Source organism: Heteronotia binoei, chromosome 2 (genome assembly GCF_032191835.1).
Source record: "Heteronotia binoei isolate CCM8104 ecotype False Entrance Well chromosome 2, APGP_CSIRO_Hbin_v1, whole genome shotgun sequence".
NCBI lineage: Eukaryota > Metazoa > Chordata > Lepidosauria > Squamata > Gekkonidae > Heteronotia > Heteronotia binoei.
The window spans coordinates 180663573-180686286 of NC_083224.1; the positions used below are offsets into that span (position 1 = coordinate 180663573).

The 22714-nt window shown below is 45.9% G+C and overlaps 1 protein-coding gene across 1 annotated transcript in view; it reads left to right on the forward strand.

Moving 5' to 3' along the window:
• The first annotated feature begins 284 nt into the window (after window positions 1-284).
• Window positions 285-22714, forward strand: part of LOC132567018 (flavin-containing monooxygenase 3-like) — a 28604-nt gene continuing 6174 nt past the window's right edge. The window contains exons 1-6 of the mRNA XM_060232599.1: window positions 285-482; window positions 8609-8797; window positions 9973-10135; window positions 14677-14819; window positions 16695-16894; window positions 21392-21750. Coding sequence (XP_060088582.1) covers window positions 351-482; window positions 8609-8797; window positions 9973-10135; window positions 14677-14819; window positions 16695-16894; window positions 21392-21750 — 1186 coding nt within the window. The 5' untranslated portion in view covers window positions 285-350. The remainder of the gene's footprint in view (window positions 483-8608; window positions 8798-9972; window positions 10136-14676; window positions 14820-16694; window positions 16895-21391; window positions 21751-22714) is intronic.

Below are 22714 nucleotides of genomic sequence, written 5' to 3' on the forward strand. Positions count from 1 at the left end.
TGTCATTAGGGAGCAATCCTAAACTGATCTATTCAGTACTAAGTTCCATATTATTCAATGATGCTTTTCCTCAGGAAAGTGTTTTTAGGATTGCACCTTTCATGTATTGGCTGCCCAGCACTTGAGCAGACTTTAGAAACAGGGCAGGAGATATGAGAGAGAAAAGTATTCTGCATGTATATTACAGCATGCGTGGTCTGTGTTTGCATATCCTAAGTGGGAAGTGAGCATGTCTTATGGCACTGAACTGGGTTTGGCTCCTGGGAATTGTTCACTTGCAGGGCCCCAAGGTTTGCTAACCCTGGCTCTGAGATGTCTTCTGTGCAATACCCCTTCCTCAGGAGGTCACCATGGTACAAAAAGTAGCCATTATCGGTGCTGGGGTGAGTGGCCTGGCGTCCATCAAAGCCTGCCTGGAAGAAGGATTGGAGCCCATCTGCTTTGAGAGGAGCAATGACATCGGGGGACTCTGGCAGTTCACAGTGAGTGTGGAATTCTGGGGCAGGTATCCACCCTGTCCAGTTGCTGTATCATAATTTACCGCTTATGATATGTATCCTATATTTCCTAGTGACTTAAACATACAATCCCTCTAATTTGGCTGGTGGAATCTGTGGTTGCCACGCCTGGCAATCAAAGGAGGGTGGGGATATAGAGGGACACCTTTTGGCGATGGCATGATGTCATTTCTGGGGAAACCATAGAGTTCCCGATAATTCCTAGAGTGGAATGATGTCACTTCTGTGTTTTCTCCAGAAATGATACTGTGTCATTGCTGCAAGAACCATTTTCTAAATTTTCTAAATGGGAACTAAGGGTGGATAATCCCTTACCGTCACTGGAGGACAAGCTATTCTAATGGAATCTGAGGTTCTCTAATTTGGTAATGAGCATTACCACCCTGCTAGTATATACTGGGGATGACCATGTTAGAGATTCTGAGCTGTAAGACACACTGGAAGAAATAGACAGCTGTGGGTTATGATAGTGTAAGTCTTCTAGGTTGCAGTCATAGGTATGTATTTATAAAATGCATACCTTTCCAATTTATTCTATTAAAACTGTTCAATCTTTAATTCTAAACTCAGCCAATGAGGTTGTTCTCTAGATTCATCTAGGATTATCATCTATGGCAAGCAGGGTCTTCTCTGTTGTAGCCCCAGAGCTATGGAATTCTCCATGTATTATTCTGCTTCAGAAGGCACGGAAGAAATAGTAGTAGTATACAAACTATACCAACCCCTGGTAATGTAGGTTATGCTACTTATTCTACATATACAAGCTACAAACAATTGTCCTTGCAGCTAATACTGCTAGTAGTCTGATTAGCACTTAGCAGCCGTTGCAGTGTTGTGAGAAAGTCCAATGTTATGGGGTGGTGGCAGCAGTGGTTTGTGGTTTGCAGCTGACACCCTGGAAGGTTTTCAGATTCACAAGTTAAAGCAGAGGTTAAGAAAGAAAAGTAAAACACTCTTATATGCTTGTTGTAACAGCTCCTGGAGAGGTCATGAAAAGTGAGATCTGTTTCCTGGTTTAAAAAGTGCAGCTGCCAAACATAATCCCCCCCTCCCTTTTCTCTTTTCATTGCCTGTGAATAGACTTCTGTATTTTGTTCTATACTGGTTATACAATTTGCAGAATATTAATCCGAGAGCAAATGGATCAGATGACGCTAAATGTTGCCTGAGTGGGCAAGAAGCTGACTTAATCTTAGCTTCCATATTTGATAATCACTTTCACATTTTATATTACAATCCCGTGCAGAATTACTCTATTTTATTTTGTTGGGCTTTGCTTACACCTTACATGTCAGCGTAAGGTTTCCCAGGTGTTCTAGAATTTGAGCCTGCTCTAATTTTTTGCCTGGTGGAGGTTCGAACACCTGTTCCACAGGTGAGCGAAGAGATAGATTCTCTTATGGAATTGGGAGCATGTAGCCAGCAGCTGTATGCCAGGAGGGATCAGTGCATTTGGATGATTGCTGACTTTGGAGTCAGTCAGCAGTTTTTCTCCAGGCCAGTTTGGCAAGGCATCCTGGAGGGTTTTGCCATCTTCTGGGCATGGAGCAGGGGTCACTGGGGAGTGCGTGGGCAGGGGGGGCAAGGTATTTGTGAGTTCCTGCATTATGGAGGGGGTTGGACTAGATGACCCTGGAGGTCCCTTCCAACTCTATGAGTCTACGATTCTATATTGTAGAACAAAGTGAGCTGTCCAGACTTGTCCTGCTCCATATCTACAGGCCCATCTGCCAGGAGATGTACTCCTTTAACCCATTAGGGTGCAGGGTTTTTAATTTCAAAATCCATTTGGCTCCTTTTCTCAACAGTATTCTTTCATCCTGTCTATCAAGTTTAAATATTGCTGACTTTGGAGTCAGTTAGCAATTTTTCTCCGGACCAATTTGGTAAGGGATCCTGGAGGTTTTTGCCAAAAGTCTGCTTTGGCAGGGAGGGCAGAGTATAAATCCAACAAACCATAAACCATAAAATGAGAAGTCCCTGACGCCAAGTCAGCTGGAACTGTGTTCCTGCTCAGAAAAAGCCCTGCTTACCAATATACATTTTTCCACATCCAAATAATATTACGTAAACCACATGATATAGCATAAGCTGCGTGTTGTGAATTCTTTAAGATGATATTGTTTATTGTCAACAGGATTGGTGAAATATTTCATGAAGATAGAATCATAGAGTTGGAAAATCATAGAGTTGGAAAGGACCTCCAATTCCATAGAGTTGGAAAGGGCCTCGAGTCCACAGGAAATTCACAAACACCTTCCCGCCTCACCCCAGTGTCCCCTGCTCCATGCCCAGAAGATCTTCATGCCCAGAAGCTATGCTGCAAAGTTTGACAGGGACCCAACTGCAAGACACACTTCCCTTGTTTGAACCTTTGTGTTTACACATGAGGGGAGCTCCTCATGGGATCCCCTCAACAGCTTGGACTGAAATACAGGGCTTTTTTTGTTGCGGGAACTCCTTTGCATATTAGGCCACACACCCTTGATGAGCCAATCCTCCAAGAGCTTACAGGGCTCTTAGTACTGGGCCTATTCTAAGCTCCAGGAGGATTGGCTACATCAGGGGTGTGTGACCTAAAATGCAAAGTTCCTGCTACAGAAAAAAAGCCCTGCTGAAATACATCTCAAACACCAGTCTGAGCAACTGCTCACTCACACAGTAGCTGCTTGCGGTAGTGGGGAAAGTCCTGCTTCAGTAAATACATAAGGAATAAGTTGCAGCTGCTTTTGTGCTGAGGTGAGGCATATATCCCCCAAGGTTATAATCGGGTCATTAAATCAACCTCGTTGTAAAACGCAGAATTCTTTGCCCTTGATCTACTCAAGCCAGTTCAACTGTTTTTACCTTGTGTTACTTTATTAATATCCCGACTTTCACCTCAATGGGCTTCCAGCCCTCTCCTCTCCTCCGTTTTGTCCTCACAACAACCCTGTGAGGTAGGTTAGGCTGAGAGAGTGTGACTGGCCCAAGGTCACCCAGCAGGCTTCCATGGCACAAGTGAGAATTCGCAGCTGGATTTCCCAGATCCTAGTCCGACATTTTAACCGCTCCACCATACTGGCTCTCCTTAACATCATGGACACTGGACATGCTTTCTGTGCCTGTGCAGCCAGTGACATCTATCCATGCAGTGATTATTAAGAACTGATCTCAAGTTTAACTAGGTTTGTGCCCAGAAACTGAAGTCATTTGCACACAGACTGTTTGCCCCGGTGTGGATGATACTAGGCTTAGGGTTGCCAGCCCCCAGATCTCAGTGGCGGTTACCCCACTTTTGGGGGCTTCCATCTGCCATTGGCCAGCTGCCCAGTGGGGGAAACCCCACCCACATACAGGGCTGTCACTCAGGAACACTCTGGTATTTAGACAAACTCTATGGTTTTGAGGGTGAAAAAACCATAGAGTTTCACCCAAATACCAGAGAATCCCCATGAAACATAAGAGAAGCCATGTTGGAGCCAAGAAGATAAAAGAGATTGTAAGCCACTCTGTCTCTGATTCAGAGAGAAGGGCGGAGTATAAACTTGCTCTTCTTCTTCCTTTTCTTCCTCGTCCTCCTCTTCTTTCTCCTCCTCTTCTTCCTCCTCCTCCTCCTCTTCCAATCCAACATTCTGTGTCACACAGTGGCAAAAAAACCAGGTGCCATCAGGAGGTCCACCACTGGGGCCAGGACACTAGAAGCCCTCCCACCACTAGAATGCTCCCAAATCTTCCCACTGGCGAGGCAAGGGGACCTGGCAACCCTAGATCCAGATAAGCTCTAATTCCGGAGGATTCTCAGCTCCCACCTGGAGGCTGGCATCCCTCTCTGTGTACTTTGGAGCATCACATGAGTATAAAACAAGTTGCACTGCACTGGCCTTGGTCTTTTGTGTGTGTTGAAATGGAGCAAAACATCAGTGGAGAAGATGAGTCAGCAACCTTGGGATTGTCCATAGCTTAGGAGTTGCGTGCCATCCATAAGGTGATGACCCCCAAATAGATTTGTATTTGCCTAAGAGTAAAGAAAGTGGCTTTCTAGGGCAATGCCTGAATGGTCGTGGTGGTATCAACTGGAAACAGGAAGTATTCATCAAGCTGCACAATAGCCTGGAACTAAGCAGAATGCTATGGCATGGAATTGCTCAGAGCTGCTGATTCAGCTCTCTAAACTTTTCTGCCGTCAGCCCAGCAGTCACGCCAGCCTGCCCTGGGAGACGTGCACCTCAGGTGAACTGGCCCCATGCTGTTGTGCAAGTGTCCAATGTGCAGTGCCTGGGCAAAGTTAAACAGAGCCACAGCTTTACATAAGGAGAGACAAAGCATTTGTTTGTCAGGTCCAGGGGTGGAATTCTAGCAGGAGCTCCTTTGCATTTTAGGCCACACACCCCTGATGCAGCCAATCCTCCTGGAGCTTACAGCAGGCCCTGTACTAAGAGCCCTGGAAGCTCTTGGAGGTTTGGCTACATCAGGGGTGTGTGGCCTAATATGCAAAGGAGGTCCTGCTAGATTTCCACCCCTGGTCAGGTCAATAAAGAGTGGTGGGTTTTGACCCAGTTCTGATCTGTAGCATCCCATATTAAAAACATTCCTACGTGCCACTGGATACTCTGCACCAGTCTGAGAAGAAGCACCCATTCCCACTGGAAATGTCACAATGTAATATGATAGATCCAGAGGAGTTAGCGGTGTTAGTCTGTTGCTGCAAAATAGTAGAATCCAGGGCTCTTTTTGAGCAGGAACGCAGAGAGCTGTGTTTCTCGAAAGCTTATGCTACAATAAAATTGGTTCATCTTAAAGGTGCTACTGGACTCTTTATTATTTTACAACATCACGTGAGCGCATGAATCTGCTTTATACTGAGTCAGACACCTTGGTCTATCTGAGTCAGTACTGTCTGCTCAGACTGGCTCTCCGGAGTCTCAGTTAGAGTCTCAGTTAGAGTTAGAGGTCTTTCACATCTCCTTTTAACTGGAGATGCCAGGGATCGAACCTGGCTGTGACCTACTGCATACAAAGCAGATGCTCTGTCACTGAGCTATGGTCCCTCCCTGTCTTTTGGGTCAGGGACACAAAAATCTCCTATGAAATTCAACATGGTTGCCATGTGCAATTAGGTTTTGTCCCCTGCCTCTTCTTCCGCCTTTGTCTCTTCCCCAGGGTAGCTACAAACCCCAACATGACCCTATTTTCAGGGTCTTGATCTGTATTTTTCCTCTGGTCATTCCCTGAGCATTTGTGGGAAAGCCAGAGAATCGGTCATAATTTGTCTTGCCACTGTCATAAGCGGAGAAAATGGGAGGGAGGGATGAAGTCAAAATGCAGCAACATCAGTTCTGGTTGGTGTTCTTGTGCTGCTCTAGGAATTTTGCCCATCAGTATGGTATTTATCCTAGAGACAGGGGAGTGGAGCCCTTGAGCGGTGTGATCACCACTACATCAACAATACTCCCCATCCTCACACAGTGTCTCCAAAGAATTCCCTGTCCAAGGTTGGCAATCCTATTAGCAATACACAATTGTACAGTCTGTGTGATGTGCAAAAAACCCAAAAGAAAACAACCCTGAAGACAATCTAACCAGAGAGTACAGAAGCAAAAACGTGCTAATTGAGGAAAGTTGGAGGGAGGCAGAAAATATTAGCCATCCTTTCTCACTGGGCAGACTTATAACTAAGCCGGAAATTGCCGCTAGCTCCCTTTGTGGCTGGCACTGAGTAGCTGAGATCTGTTTCCTCTATAAGGTATCATTTTAGAAGAGGGGGTTATGGCTCAGTGGCAGAGCATCTGCTTTGCATACAGAAGGTTCCAGGTTCTGTCCCCAGTATCTTCAGTTAAAAGGCTCAAATAGCAGATGGTGTGAAAAACTTGTACCTGAGACTCTGGAGAGTTGTGGCCAGTCAGAGCAGATAGTTTTGATTTTCATAGACTAGGGGTCTGACTCTATAAGTAAGCCTAATGTGTGTGAGACCACTCATACTGGTGTGAAGTTGTCTCTTGAGGATGGCAGCATGTCAGGTGTAAGACTGATCCATCAAATATCTACATCACAGACAGAATTGAAATATCTTGGGTTTTCCTCAATGCTTGTTGGTAGAATCTATTTCCATATTTAGTTGCCCAACTTAGCATGCTGCAGAGTTGATTAATGGAAGACTCTTCCCCATTTTCCTTACCCATATGTCCCTATTGTTTTCCCCCCCTTTTCCTCAAGTGTTTTGCTCCCTCTAGTGGTCGATTCGATATCACATTGCTTACACAGATGTAATAACACAACACTTGCAGAAAAGAGGGCGGGGGGGGGGAGCCTTGATGCAATAAGGACACACAAGCAAGGAAAATGAGAATGTGGAAGAGCCCCAGGGCTTTTTTTGTAGCAGGAACTCCTTTGCATATTATTCCATACACCCCGATGTAGCCAATCCTCCTGGAGCTTATAGTAGGCCCTGTACGAAGAGCTCTGTAAGCTCTTGGAGGATTGGCTACATCAGCGGTATGTGGCCTAATACGCAAAGGAGTTCCTGCTACCAAACCCCCTCCCCCCTTAAGAACCTCAAAGTTATAAATATGGCACATGTGAATGAGTCTCTTCATTAGCAACGTAGTCGAGGCTAGCCAGTTTCTCTCAGCTCAGGATGTTGCCCTGTTGATTCCCTGTTTCTTCCATTATGCAGCTTGTATTGCTGATTCAAGTCATCTGCTTTCCAGAGGTCCTTCATTTGCTTCTCCATTGGTATGATGAAGTCATGGAGTTAAGCAATGCAGAGGAAGGAGCATCACATGTGAAGACCTGGCCAAAAGCAGAACAACTGAGCATGATCTGATGTTGGTTGTCAGCAACTTTCACCCAAAGCCAAAGAGAATGCAGTGAACATTGGAAATTCTATAGACCAGTCAGGTTCAGTAAAAGGAGGTACCACAGTCCTGTCTAGGGTTGCCAAGTCCAATTCAAGAAATTATCTGGGGACTTTGGGGGTAGAGCCAGGAGCAAGATTGTGACAAGCATAATTGAACTCCAAAGGGAGTTCTGGCCTTCACATTTAAAGAGACCTCTCGGCTTGGCTTCGCGAACGAAGATTTAAGAAGGGTGCAATAGTCCACGTCTGCTGCAGGCTTGCTGGTGGCTGACAAGACCAATGTGGGACAGGCAGGTCCGGCCACAGCGGCTGCAGGGAAAAGTCTGATTTGGGGTTGGTGCTGTAGCAGTGCGATTCTTCCTCAATCTCCTTTTGTCCTCAAGACCAGCTATGCGTGCGTTCTCAAAGGAAGAGACAGCCTGGTGGATGGTGTGCCTCCATGCTTTGCGATCTGAGGCTAGGTCAGACCACTGGTGATGGTTGATGTGACAGGTGCTAAGGGATTTCTTCAAGGAGTCCTTGTACCTCTTCTTTGGTGCCCCTCTATTTCGATGGCCGGTGGAGAGTTCGCCATACAGGGCAATCTTGGGAAGGCGGTGGTTTTCCATCCTAGAAATATGCCCTGCCCAGCGCAGCTGCGTCTTCAACAGCAGTGCCTCAATGCTGGTAACCTCCGCCCTCTTGAGGACTTCAGTGTTGGTCACAAAGTCACTCCAGTGGATGTTGAGGATGGTGCGAAGGCAGCGAGACCACACACGCTTTAAATGCCTTCCCTCCACTGGAAATAATGAAGGATAGAGGCACTTTCTTTGGGGACATATAGAATTGGACCCCCTGGTCCAATTGTTTTGAAACTTGGAAGGTATTTTGGGGAGAGGCACTGAATGCTAAGCTGAAAAATTGGTGCATCTATCTCAAAAATACAGATACATGTGGATCAATTCTCCATTATACCTGATGAGAATTGGTCTCCATAGGGAATAATGGAGTACTCACCTGACATTTCCCTCCCCCCTGCTTTTTAATGACCCTGAAGTGGGGGGAAGGCCTCCAAACCAGGGGATTCTCTGCACCCACCTGGGGACTGGCAGCTCTAGTCCTGTCTCTTGAGGACTAAAATAACCTTATAAGAAGTCTTTAGAGCAGTCTCTCCTGATTCATTCGTGGAAGGCTGAACCCAGATTTCAAGTTAACCATGTCAGGATTTCCACCCTTGGCAGCAAAGAATTCCTCCTTCTGTCTCCTCCTCTAGGATACCACAGTGGATGGCAGAGCCAGCATTTATGCCTCAGTGCACACCAATTCGTGCAAAGAAATGATGTGCTTCCCAGACTTCCCTTTCCCGGAGGATTTCCCAAACTACTTGCATAACAGCAAGCTTCAAGAGTATATCCAGCTATTTGCCAAACACTTTGATCTTTTGAAATACATCAAGTTTAAGGTAAGACATCACAGCCAACAGGTGGGGACATGGGGTTCCACGCTGGGTAGATAGGCATGACAATGGCATGTGAATGATTTCAGAGGTGCTTCCAGCAGACAGAGGTTTTTGCAATCTCTAGCCTGCACCGGAAGACTAAAAAAAATTAATGTCCATTTCCCTGTTCAGTGGTTACAATTTTGGCACTCTAAATTGTTCTGTTTGGAGGCCCCCTGTGGCTGGCCGGCCTGGGTTGCAAGCTCTGGGTTGGAAAATACCTGAAGATTTTTGTGGGTGGCACCTCAGGGGCCGGGTTTGAGGAAGGGAGGGATGATGTGTAAAGTCCACCTTCCAAAGCAGCCATTTCATCCAGGTGGACTGATCTTTGTCACCTGGAGCTCAGTTGTAAGCCCAGGAGATCTCCAGCCACAACCTGGAGGTTGAAGATACACAATAGGCTACACAGAGAAGGTTGGCAACCCTACTAGGACCACCTAGTGTGTGTGTGGGCTACTCCTGTTGGAGCCTGGCAGTGCAATCCTAAAAAAGGTAAACTCTTCAATGGGTCCGACGGCCAGCATAGTGTAGGCCAGGGGTGGCCAAATTGCAGCTCAGGAGCCACATGTGGCTCTTTTACACATATTGTGTGGCTGTTGACGCTCCCACAACTTCATCAGCTGACTTGGAGAAGGCATCTGTCTCTTTAAATCAGTTCTCCAGGCCAAGCCAGTTAATCTTCCTTCCTTCCTTCCTTCCTTCCTTCCTTCCTTCCTTCCTTCCTTCCTTCCTTCCTTCCTTCCTTCCTTCCTTCCTTCCTTCCTTCCTTCCTTCCTTCCTTCCTTCCTTCCTCATCTGACATTCATGTCTTGTAGCTCTCAAACATCTGACATTTATTCTATGTGACTCTTATGATAAGCAAGTTTGGCCACCCTTGGTGTCGCAGTTAGAATTTAGGACTAGGAACTGGCAGATCCATGTTCAGATCTCAGGCATGGCATGGAAGCTTTCTTGGTGGTCTTGGGCTACGCCACACATTGTGAGGGTAAACTGGAGGAGAGGAGAATGAGGTCAATACATTTGTGCCCCCCTTGGGGAGAAAGGCCTGATTTCACTAGATAATGAAACTAAGCAAATATAGAAGGGTGTAACTCTTGCTTGAACTACTGTAAAATCATGTGATTTATGGTTCCTCTAAGACTCTTGTGATTCATGTGAAGAAACGTCCTGATTTTTCAACCACTGGCCAATGGGAAGTGGAAACAGAAACAGAAGGCCAAATGGAATCTGACATTTTTGACGCTGTCATGGTTTGCTCTGGCCATCATGTCTATCCAAATAATCCAGCCAATGAATACACTGGTAAGTGATCATACCATTATTAACAAAAGTAATTAACTTGAGTCTCCAGTTTATGAATTATTTCTAAGAGTGGTTGGAAAGACTTTTGTGCCTTCTGATTGCATTTTGTCTAAGGGCAGGGTTAAAACTTGGTTACTCTTTTCCCTTTTTGGCGAGGGGGTGTGTTTATATTGCCAGAACCTTCTGATTTAATTCTAATCTGCTCTTACCATCTAAATGTCATCAGTGCCATTAATTTCCAGGCTCGATTCTCATGCCCTTAAGGGATTATTCTCCCTATTTTCTCAATTGCTGTTATGATCATGTGTCCAGGGCTTGGGACAAGGTGGTTCAAGTACAAGACAATTTCCAAGCCAAAACAGGCAACTTTTCATTTTGCAGTTGTTGGAATAGCATGACCTGGTTAGTTAGCAGCTACCCATTCCAGCAGATGTTTGACAGAGTGGGCCCTAAGAAGATAAGAGAAGCCATATTGGATCAGGCCAGTGGCCCATCCAGTTTGTGTCACACAGTGGCCAAAACCCAGGTGCCATCAGGAGGTCCACCAGTGGGGCCAGAACTCCAGAAGCACTCCCACTGTTACCCCTCCCCCTCAAAAAAATCACCAAGAACACCTTTAATTCCATCCTTGGAGAGAGTTCTGTGGCTCAAGGAAGCTCCATTCTTCCCACACCTGCTTTTTCAAGGTGGAAACCACCTGCTTGCCACAACGCCTTCATGAAATAGCATTGCCAGCTTTCCTGAGTCATGGGGCAGTAGTGCTCATAATTGGGTAGTAGTGCTCATAAGAGCTACAGGTAGCTTCTGAGCCATAGAGTATCAGTGTTCTAAAACAATTATAGACTTGATCTTTACAATGTGTTCATGTGTGTTCGGGAAAGCCGACAGGAGATGAAATGTCTCTGGTTCGGGAGGACTCGTCTCAAAGAGATGAAGGGTTAGCTGCTATTTTTCTACCGGGTAACAGACCAGAGTTGTCCACTGTGAAGGCGACAAACAATATGGACTGTCTGCCAGAGTCTCGAGGTGGCAGGAGGAAGGTGGCGGGCCTAGCTCGCCTGGGAAATTATAGATGTTTGTATGCAAATGCTAGAAGTGTTCGAAGTAAAATTGGTGAATTGGAATGTTTAGTGTTGGGAGAAAACATAGACATTGTGGGAATTTCAGAAACTTGGTGGAATGAGGAGAATCAGTGGGACACGGTGATTCCTGGATATAAGCTATATCGGAAGGATAGGGAGGGAAGGGTTGGAGGTGGGGTGGCTCTGTATGTCAGAGAGGATATACGGTCCAGTAAGACTGAGGTCAGAGAATTAGATTCACTTTTAGAAATGCTTTGGGTTGAAATAGAGGGCCCAAAAGGAAATTTAACTATGGGAGTTTGTTATCGCCCACCAAATCAAAAGAGAGAGGACGATTATAATATGATGGAAGGCTTAAAGATAGCGGCTAAACGTAAAAACTGTGTCGTAATAGGTGATTTTAACTACCCGCAGATTGATTGGGTCAATATGTGTTCTGGTCGAGAGAAAGAGATTGAGTTTCTTGATGCTCTCAATGACTGCGCTATGGAGCAGATGGTCTCAGAACCTACCAGGGGTGGGGCGATCCTGGATTTGGTCCTAAGTAATGCCCAAGACTTGGTGAGAGATGTAAAAGTGATTGCGCCGCTTGGGAGCAGTGATCATAATGTTATTGATTTCACCATTTGTATAAATAGGGAGTTGTCCAAAAAGACCGCCACAACCACGTTTAACTTTAAAAGGGGTAAATACACTGAGATGAGGAGGCATGTGAGGAGGAAACTGAAAGGAAAGGTACATACTGTCAAAACCCTTGGGGAAGCTTGGACGCTATTTAAAACTATAATCCTAGAAGCTCAGATAAAATACATACCACAAGTTAGGAAAGGCACAAACAGGCATAAGAAAAGGCCTGCATGGTTAACAAACAAAGTAATGGAAGCTGTAAAAGGTAAGAAGGACTCCTTTAAGCGGTGGAAAACCAGTCCAAGTGAGATTAATAAAAGGGAACACAGGCTGTGGCAAATCAAATGCAAGACTGTGATCAGGCAGGCAAAAAGGGACTATGAGGAGCATATTGCAAAAAACATAAAGACCAACAATAAAAATTTCTTCAAATATATTAGAAGTAGGAAACCAGCCAGGGAGGCAGTGGGGCCCTTGGATGACCATGGGGTAAAAGGATTACTGAAGGAGGATAGGGAAATGGCTGAGAAGCTAAATGAATTTTTTGCCTCCGTCTTCACTGTGGAAGACGAGAACTTTTTGCCCACCCCAGAACCACTAATTTTGGAAGGGGTGTTGAAAGACCTGAGTCAGATTGAGGTGACAAAAGAGGAGATCCTACAACTGATAGACAAATTAAAAACTAATAAGTCACCGGGTCCGGATGGCATACATCCGAGAGTTCTGAAAGAACTCAAAGTTGAACTTGTGGATCTTCTAACAAAAATCTGTAATCTTTTATTGAAATCTGCCTCCGTTCCTGAGGACTGGAAGGTAGCAAATGTCACCCCCATCTTTAAAAAAGGTTCCAGAGGAGATCCGGGAAATTACAGGCCAGTCAGTCTGACTTCAATACCAGGAAAGTTGGTAGAAACCATTATCAAGGACGGAATGAGTAGGCACATTGATGAACACGGGTTATTGAGGAAGACTCAGCATGGGTTCTGCAAGGGAAGATCTTGCCTCACTAACCTGTTACATTTCTTTGAGGGGGTGAACAAACATGTGGACAAAGGAGACCCGATAGATGTTGTTTACCTTGACTTCCAGAAAGCTTTTGATAAAGTTCCTCATCAAAGGCTCCTTAGAAAACTTGAGAGTCATGGAGTAAAAGGACAGGTCCTCTTGTGGATCAAAAACTGGCTTAGTAATAGGAAGCAGAGAGTCAGTATAAATGGGCAGTCTTCGCAGTGGAGGACGGTAAGCAGTGGAGTGCCGCAGGGCTCGGTACTGGGTCCCATGCTCTTTAACTTGTTCATAAATGATTTAGAGTTGGGAGTGAGCAGTGAAGTGGCCAAGTTTGCGGATGACACTAAATTGTTCAGGGTGGTGAGAACCAGAGAGGATTGTGAGGAACTCCAAAGGGATCTGTTGAGGCTGGGTGAGTGGGCGTCAACGTGGCAGATGCGGTTCAATGTGGCCAAGTGCAAAGTAATGCACATTGGGGCCAAGAATCCCAGCTACAAATACAAGTTGATGGGGTGTGAACTGGCAGAGACTGACCAAGAGAGAGATCTTGGGGTCGTGGTAGATAACTCACTGAAAATGTCAAGACAGTGTGCATCTTCAATAAAAAAGGCCAACACCATGCTGGGAATTATTAGGAAGGGGATTGAAAACAAATCAGCCAGTATCATAATGCCCCTGTATAAATCGATGGTGCGGTCTCATTTGGAGTACTGTGTGCAGTTCTGGTCGCCGCACCTCAAAAAGGATATTATAGCATTGGAGAAAGTCCAGAGAAGGGCAACTAGAATGATTAAAGGGCTGGAGCACTTTCCCTATGAAGAAAGGTTGAAACGCTTGGGACTCTTTAGCTTGGAGAAACGTCGACTGCGGGGTGACATGATAGAGGTTTACAAGATAATGCATGGGATGGAGAAAGTAGAGAAAGAAGTACTTTTCTCCCTTTCTCACAATACAAGAACTCGTGGGCATTCAATGAAATTGCTGAGCAGAAAGGTTAAAACGGATAAAAGGAAGTACTTCTTCACCCAAAGGGTGATTAACATGTGGAATTCACTGCCACAGGAGGTGGTGGCGGCCACAAGCATAGCCAGCTTCAAGAGGGGTTTAGATAAAAATATGGAGCAGAGGTCCATCAGTGGCTATTAGCCACAGTGTATGTGTGTATATAAAATTTTTTGCCACTGTGTGACACAGAGTGTTGGACTTGATGGGCCGTTGGCCTGATCCAACATGGCTTCTCTTATGTTCTTATTTGTAAAGTGCCATCAAGTCACAGCCAACATATAGCAACCCCAGCAAGGAGCTTTCAAGGCTATTGAGAAGCAGAGGTGGTTGGCCATTGCCTTCCTCTGCATAGTCTTCCTTGGTGGCCTCCCATCCAAGTACCAGCCTTGCTTAGCTTCCTGGAGATGACAAGATTGGATTATGCCATACTGCCTTTCTTTGAGAGCCAGTCTGGTGTAGTGGTTAAGTGCGGAGGCTCTTATGTGGGAGAACCAGGTTTGACTCCCCACTCCTTCACATGCAGCTGCTGATGTGACTTTGGGTCAGCCACAAGTTCTCTCAAGGGTGTTCTGCTCATGAGCAGTTCTGGGAGAGCTCTCTCAGCCCCACCTACCTCACAGGGTGTCTGTTGTGGGGAGTGGAAGGGAGTGGAGATTGTAAACTGCTCTGAGACTCTTTTGGCTAGCTAAAGGTGGAGTATAAATCCAATCTCTCCTCCTCCTTCTCGTCATCCTCCTCCTTCCCAGTCTTCATGATACAAGGAGTAAACGTGTGTGCCTTTTTCTTGATGCCTGCTTTGTTTCCCACTTTCCCATTTAGGCATAGAGAAGTTTAAGGGCAAATACTTCCACAGCCGGGAATACAAAGGACCCGAAAAGTTCAAAGGGAAGAAGGTCCTGGTGATTGGCCTTGGGAATTCTGGCTCTGACATCGCTGTGGAACTCAGTAATGCGGCCTCTCAGGTACTGTTGCACACACTCTAGTAGTCAATCAGCATGACCCAGGCCAAGTTAAGCACTTTTGTGCTCCAGGAATTTCAGTGGGAGGTGAAATCACTCAACATCCTCACATGGAATAGATGATGAAGGAATGAAGGGTGAGAAGTGAAAAGGGCTATATGAGAGGTCCATAGCTCAGTAACATAGCACCAAATACGTTATCTCCAGTAAAAGTATCTTGGGTAGGTTCCTAGGAACAAGGGAACCCCTGCTTTTGTGGGGTGCTTCCCTGCCACCGGCCAGCTATCCAACAAGGGAAATCCCACCCCCAACTGGCCTGAAGGTGATGTGATGATGTCACCCAGAAGTGACATCATGTTCCTGACATCACACAGCAACACTGTAGTTTTGGGGCAAAACTCGATGGTAAAATCTGGTACAAATTTGCCCAAAAACTAGAGCATTACTCCCTGACATCTGTGACATGATGACATCACTTCTGGGTGACATCATTGCACTCCCGCATGAGTGAAGATCCCAGAAAGGACCCAGGATCCCCCACTGGTTGCAAGGTAGGACCTGGCAACCCTAATCTCAGGTAATAAACCAGAGGAAGGGACTTCTGCCAGATGCCTCAGAAAGCTGTTGCCAGAACAGAATGTGCTAGGACATATGAATGCGGAAGGCAGCAAGACAGCCTTGAGCTATTTAGGCCCTCTAAGTAAAAACGAGCACTTTGAATCCTGCCTACTTGTGATTGCCAACTCATGAGCACTGTATCTACTAGGGATGCCAGCTCTGGGTTGGGAAATACCTGGAGATCTTATGGGTGAAGCCTGAGAAGGGTGGGGTTTGGGGTAGGGAGGAATTTCAGCAGGGTGTAAGCAGGGCTTATTTTGAGCAGGAACACACAGGAACGCAGTTCCAGCTGGCTTGGCATCAGGGGGTGTGACCTAATATGCAAATGAGTTCCTGCTGGGCTTTTTCTACAAAAAAAGCCGTGGGTGTAATACTACACAGAGTCCACCCTCCAAAGCAGCCATTTTCTCCAGGGAAACTGATCTTGGTTACTTGGAAATCAGTTGTAGTAGCAGGAGATCTCCAGGTACCACTGGGAGGTTAGCAACCCTAGATGAAGTCTAGGCCCACACATGAATAACAAATTCTACTTTTTTATATACCCACTTTGCAGCACGGAGGTCCTTACTGACTGTTTAAACAGTCCACCCCTTCTGTAGACAAAGTGGACCAACCCAATTGTGTGACTGTATAATTTGCTTTTAGACTTCTTGTTGCAACTGTTTTGCTGTTGTCAAACAAGATTTAACTGGACCCAGGAGACTAATTTATGCTCATGGGCATGGTCCATTAAAATTGATGAGAATCTGTCAGGGTCCATAAAATGTCTCCTGTCATGCATTCCTTCTTTACATGTAATGGTCACTGTTTTAATATGTAATACCTTATTGGGTTGTATGGTAAAGGTTATCTTGTCTCTCTCAGTGGAGATGCTGGTGGTTGCCAGGGAATGTGGGGGCCCTCCCCCTCTCCACCATCTGGAGATGGAGGCTGAAAACAGCCTTCACTTCTCAGGAGATAAGGAGTTCTCTGGGAACTGTTTTGTGACAAATCATGTCTTAGAAGGTCTGGGGGCAGGGAAAGCCCACACTTTTCTGAATTACTTAATGCTGTCTATGGTTTTTACTTTCACTTCTGGCAAGGCCTCCGTAAGGGAAAGGTCTGAACTTGTAACATATCAATAAAGCTTCACCTATGCCTTCATAGCTGAATTCTATCTGAGTGTTACTTGGCAAAACCTCACTGAATCAAAGAACTGTGCTTGGTAATTTGAGACTTACTGGATTTTTGTCTCCTAACCTCCCCCCTCCCTTTATCAAGGTTTATCTCAGCTCTAGAAGTGGATCCTGGGTGATGAGTCGTGTGTGGGAAAAAGGCTACCCTTGGGACATGGTGATCATTAATCGCTTTGAAACATTCCTCAGGAACGCCCTCCCTACAGTGATCAGTGACTGGATGTTTGTGCAGCAAATGAGCAGATGGTTCGATCATGAGGTTTACAGCCTGGCACCAGTAAATAGGTACTCATAATCAAAAAGGTGGCTGTGGAGGGATAGGCTTATCCCCTTGGGGTTGGGAAGCTCCTGGAGATTTAAGGGTGGTACTAGGGAGGAGTGCAACTTCAGTGGGGTGCAATGCCACAGAGTCTACCCTCAAAAGAAGGGGTAACCAAACTTGCTTAATGTAAGAGCCACATAGAATAAATGTCAGATGTTTGAGAGTCGCAAGACATGAATGTCAGATGTTTGAGGGAGGGAAGGAAGGAAGGGGTAGAAAGAGAGCGATAATGCAGTCTCCAAGCCACTGGCTGGTTTGGCTTGGAGAAGCGTTTAAAGAAACAAATGCCTTCTGCAGGCTGACTGATGGAGCACTGAGGACTTTGAGAGCCACACAATATGTGTGAAAGAGCCACAGTTTGGCCACCAGAGAACTATGGTATGTTGGCTAGAGCCACTGAGAGGAGGATGACAAAGAGAGAAGCTTGCCAGGCTCCATCAGTTGTCTCAGCCTTGGCCTCCTTGTGTGAATTCACTGGATGTGAGATTTGCAAGCAACTTTGGTGCAGGGTAGCCTCCTGTGTCCTTTTGGTAGAAATGCCTCTGGAATATGTGGGTCATAGGGTAGATGGGGGAAGAAGGACTCTGCCTGGGGTCCACTGCATGGCCTTTCGTCCCTCCCAGTTCTTGCAGTTATTAAGCAACAACCAGCTGTATTTGTTCTTGGTATTTAGAATAAACAAGAGCAGATGGGAGGGTTGCCTTTTTCCACCCTGGAGCATATGGTTTGCTTTACGGCCAATGCTGCAGCAGATCTGTGATCAGGACCTGCCAAGGGCAGGGAATGAGTGGGGTCAGGGATATGGCACCAGGGAGGTGGAGAATTACCCCTCCTCTGTGTTGTTTTCCTGTCTAAATCCTGCCCAGCTACCCCCAGGTAACATGGTGGTGGGAAGTGCCATCAAGTCACAGCTGACTTATGGCAACCCCATGGGAGTAACAAGGCAAGAGATGGTTTGCCATTGCCTGCCTCCATGTCATGACCTTGGTGCTCCTTGGAGGTCTCCCATCCAAAATACTAGCCATGGTTGACCCTGCTTGGCTTCTGAGATCTGACAAGATTGGGCTAGCCTGGGCCATTTTGATGAGGGCCCCAGGAAACACAGGTATCCAAAGCCACCAGGCTTGGAGGCACCACAGTGGTGGAGCGCAGGGCTTCTCTTTTTACCAGGAACTCCTTTGCATATTAGGCCACACCCCCTAATGTAGCCAATCCTCCTGGAGCTTACAGTAGGCCTATACTCCTATAAGCTATTGGAGGATTGGCTACATCAGGGTGTGTGGCCTAATATGCAAAGGAGTTCCTGCTTGACAGTGTTATCATTATTCCTGAGAAAGTTGTGCCCACAAGCGAGCGAAAGAAGTGAATCTCTGTTGTCCCAATTAATATCTTCTGAGGTAGAACAAAAGCTCATCAGTTCCACTGAGCAGAGACAATGATGGGAAGAGGTGGGAAAGAATGTATACATTACAGGACATGGTATCTCTCTCTCTCAATGGTCTGAAAAAAAGACTTTTGTCAACTTCCAGCCTTCAAGGGCCACTCCTATTAGGTAGTGGATCAGAAACAGGCTACGGATATTCTTGCCAAGAGTTTTGATGGGAGCAGCTATTTGGCTTCAGCTGCAGAAATGTTCAGAATGCTGTTATCTTGAAAGCAGGGACTTCTCCAAGCTGTTTGGGAAAGATATAAACAATCAGCTCCCTCGCAAGTACCAGGAGTGACAGGGGTGTTAAATACTTCAGATACTTTTCCAAAGTGAGTTTTGATTTGTGCGCACCATTCACTTTTGCGCAAACACTGGGATTACCAGTGAATGGCTGGTCTTTATGGAAACAGTTTTTTAAAGATGCGTTTAGCCCAAACCTAGTGAGGAAGCATAACTTAGAAGTTGTGTCCTGTGACTGAACTGGCCCATCTCAACTGGCCAAGATAGCTGAAATTGCAGCCTGAGAGCAGTCTGAGACATACTTGCTTTTGATTCTTGAGGGCTGTTTCCAGAAAAAACGTTTCAATTGTGACATGTTGAAGGATAGTCTTCCGGGCAGGCGAGTTGGGACAATAATGCTAGACCTCTCTTCCATAAGGCACTGTACGTTTGTAGGAAGAAATGGAAGTCAAAGGACAATCAGAGAATGTGTGTGATTCAAAACCAACCCATGTGATTCAAGACCAGCCCATCTATTGGAGGACAAAACATTTTCCCAGAGTGAAGTCAGCTGTTTGTCGTTCCCTAGCTTACTGATGTCTAGGCTTCCTGATTGGGTGGGGAGGAGACAGAGGGAGAGGGAGGGATGGAAGGATGGAAAAAGAGGTGCCAGACCGCTCAAGAGGAAAATAAAGTAGAAATACATGGGTGCCCCTCATGAACTTTTAAACATTTTTTTTTTTTATAATTTTGTTTTCACAAAGAAGTTCCTGGACTCTGTTCCACCGCGTTCCTCCAGAAAAAAGCTCTATGGATGATAGATAGATGGGTGGATGTGTGGATGGAGAGATGGATGATAGATAGGTAGGTAGATGGGTAGATAGATGGAGGATGGATAGATAGATGGAGGATGGATGGATGGATGGATGAGTACATATAATTCCTTCACACATTTTGTCAGAACTGAGTTTCTGCATACTGTTTCTAGTTATGTATGTGTATGATGTCATCACAACTGACTTATGGTGACCCCCGCAAGAGATTTTCAAAGCAAGTGAGAAGTAGAGGTAGTTGGCCATTGCCTTCTGTAAGCCTAAATGCCCTAAAAACGAGGTTGGGGAATTAATCAGGTGGGCACCTGGCTCACTAGGAATCTTTTACCAATGTATACAAGAATACACATCCAGAAAAGTGATGCTTAAATAATTGGGACTCTAATTTAGTGAAATCAATTGTAATTTATTAAGAAAAATATAGTCTTCCATACAAGATAAAAATACACATACAATCATACACACACACACACAGTCCTAGGAAATATAGATAGATTGATAGGGGAACATAAAGGGTTCACATACAGGGTAATATTTACCTCCAAGGAAGGCTCCAATGGCGACAAAAGAGGACGGGGGAAATGGACCCAAAACTGTGGCCAGAATTGGGGATGGATCTAGACAGTGGAAGGTGTGATACTGCTAGAAGCACACATGAGTGGAGTTGGGTCAGAAGTTATAAGGACTCCCTTGAGCCCTCAAGGGATGGGAGGGAGGAGGGAGGAGAAAGGGGAGGCTCTGCAATGACCAGGAAGGCAGGACTATTGCAGAGCCAATAGCAAGTCCCTTGGTGGTGCCCCATTGGGTACCTGCTTTTGACCAATGAACTTGCCTGGGTCCTGTGTACCTGAAAGAACTTTCAGATTGAAACAGGCCGTGGGGGCAGGCTCCAAAATGACAGAATAGAAGTGATTACTGGATGGGGAACACTTAAGATTAGATGGGCTTATCTGAAAAGGTGACAATAGAGAGTCAAATATTGACCTAGGTATCACCCGGATTAGACAACAGACTTGGCTCATGTAGAAGATGGCCTTCCTCTTTTTCTATCTTCTTCCTGGCACCTAGTCTTTGTCCTGGGTTTCGTTAAACAAAGGCTTGAGTGGTCTGGCAGGATCCATGCCTGGATAAGCTTGATTGCCTTATGCAAAAGTTGAAGCAGCAGTTGGATATGAAGTCAGGAAAGCAAGATGGATTCTGGTGGTGCTAGCCTTTGGTTCATGGAGACAGGCTGGAAACTGTTTGCTTGTACAGTTCATGGTGGCATGGCTTCTTTTAGCTGGAAGCACTTCTGTAGTTCTGGCTAACACCCTTCCAGATGTAGAATGCTGCTGCAAAGCGGAGGCTTATAGTGTCCACATAAGCCTTAGAAACTGTAAGCAAAGTCCACTTCTTAGAGCAGATGTGTGAGAGTCAAAACTCCAGGCACCCTGGCAACCATACTGGTGATCACAGTGTTCATATGTATGAAAAGTAGGGGGCTTTCCTTACACTTCCATTACAGAGTCTTCCTTGGTGATCTCTGTGCTGACCCTGCTTAGCTTCCAACATCTGATGAGACTGGGCCGTACCCTATCACTTCACTTCCCCATTTCCAGTTAGGGATGGGTAAATCTCAGAGTCTGCCTTTGGAATAAACTCCAGTTTGCCATAATTATGTTATACTACATCATAATTATTTTATACTACATTGGCTTGACATCTGGCATGTATGGTCCCCTAGAATCTGTTTTGCCAAGAAGTCTTGCCAAGAGCAAGTAAAGGACCCTACTTTCACAGAAAAAAGGAAGGTTTTTTCCCCTTAGAGAGTGCTGCTCTGTTGGAAAACATTTTGCAACCCTAAATGTCCCCTTTGGCTGTGAAAACTGAATTCAACGAATATTCGGCATGGCTCTGATAATTCTCCAGGGACAGAATGACATGTGGTTCCTAACCTGCCTGCAGTTGGGAAAAAGTTCTTCTGTTCTGTCTTTTCTTAGAACACTGCGCAAGGAGCCTGTGTTCAACGACGAACTCCCAAGCCGCATCACATGTGGAGCTGTTGTGATTAAGCCCGGTGTGAAGGCGTTTACAGAAACCTCTGCCATATTCCAGGATGGGACTGTGCAGGAAGGCCTTGATTATATCATCTTTGCGACAGGCTACAGCTTCGACTACCCATTCATGGATGACGAGTCCATCCTCAAGTGCAGAGACAACATGGTCACCTTGTACAAGAGCATCCTCCCCCCTCGGCTGGAGAAACCAACCATGGCAGTGATTGGCTTGGTTCAGTCTTTGGGAGCAGTTATCCCAACTGTGGACCTCCAGAGTCGCTGGGCCATAAGTGTCTTTAAGGGTTAGTGAAGCATAGAGGCAAATAACTGGGTCCCTAGTTCCAATCTCACCCAATCCTTTTGAGCCTGTGGAGTTCTGACACTGGAGGGTGGCACAATCACAAAATGGCTGCCACAAGAGATGGAGCCAACCACAAAATGGCTGCCACAGCTGGTGGAGCCAACCACAAAATCTCAGGGGGATCATGCCTAACTCTGATAGTAACTCTTTAACAGTTCAGGCAGAAGCTCTTTTTGGCAGTATGCCTTTTAATTTGAACATATTGTGTTGCATGCACAGAGCATACAGCAAAGATTCTTAGGCTGTGGTGGCAGCTGCTGCCTAATCAGTTCCTTCAAAATTTGCACAGCCAATCAGATCTACAATGACCAGTCAGAAGCCCTGTCCCCTTTCTAAAATGCTTAGTGGGCATCAGGAAAGGCACTACGGCCACCATGTTGGAGAACTAAGCAAAGAAGTAAGAGAAGAAGGATTCAAAAGGCTTCCAAATGCAAGGCTGATCCTCTCTGTGTGTGTCTGCAGATGTTCCTCCCAGCTCCAGGACCCTGAGGCCAAAATCCCTTTTGCTTTTGTCCAGCCACAACCTTAAATCACTAGACCAGCTCAGGCTTTATAGGATTAACTGCAAGAAAGGGGGAAAGGGCTGCAAGGTTTTAGGATAGCTGCAAAGTTCTGGGGTAGCTGGCTGGTGTCCCCAAAACCTTCCCTTTTTCCTTGGGTGAGATATTGAAGATGGAGCACATTGCTGCCGGACACAGAGACCAAAAGGAGATTGTAAGCCGCTCTGAGACTGATTCAGAGAGAAGGGCGGGGTACAAATCTACCACCTCCTCCTCCTTCTTCTTTGTCTTCATCATCTTCGTCGTCTTCGTTGTCGTCTTCATTGTTGTCATCTTCATCTTCTTCCTCCTGGTCCTGCTTATGCTTCTGCACTGCCCTATGAAGAAACCTGTATAACGGAGGGG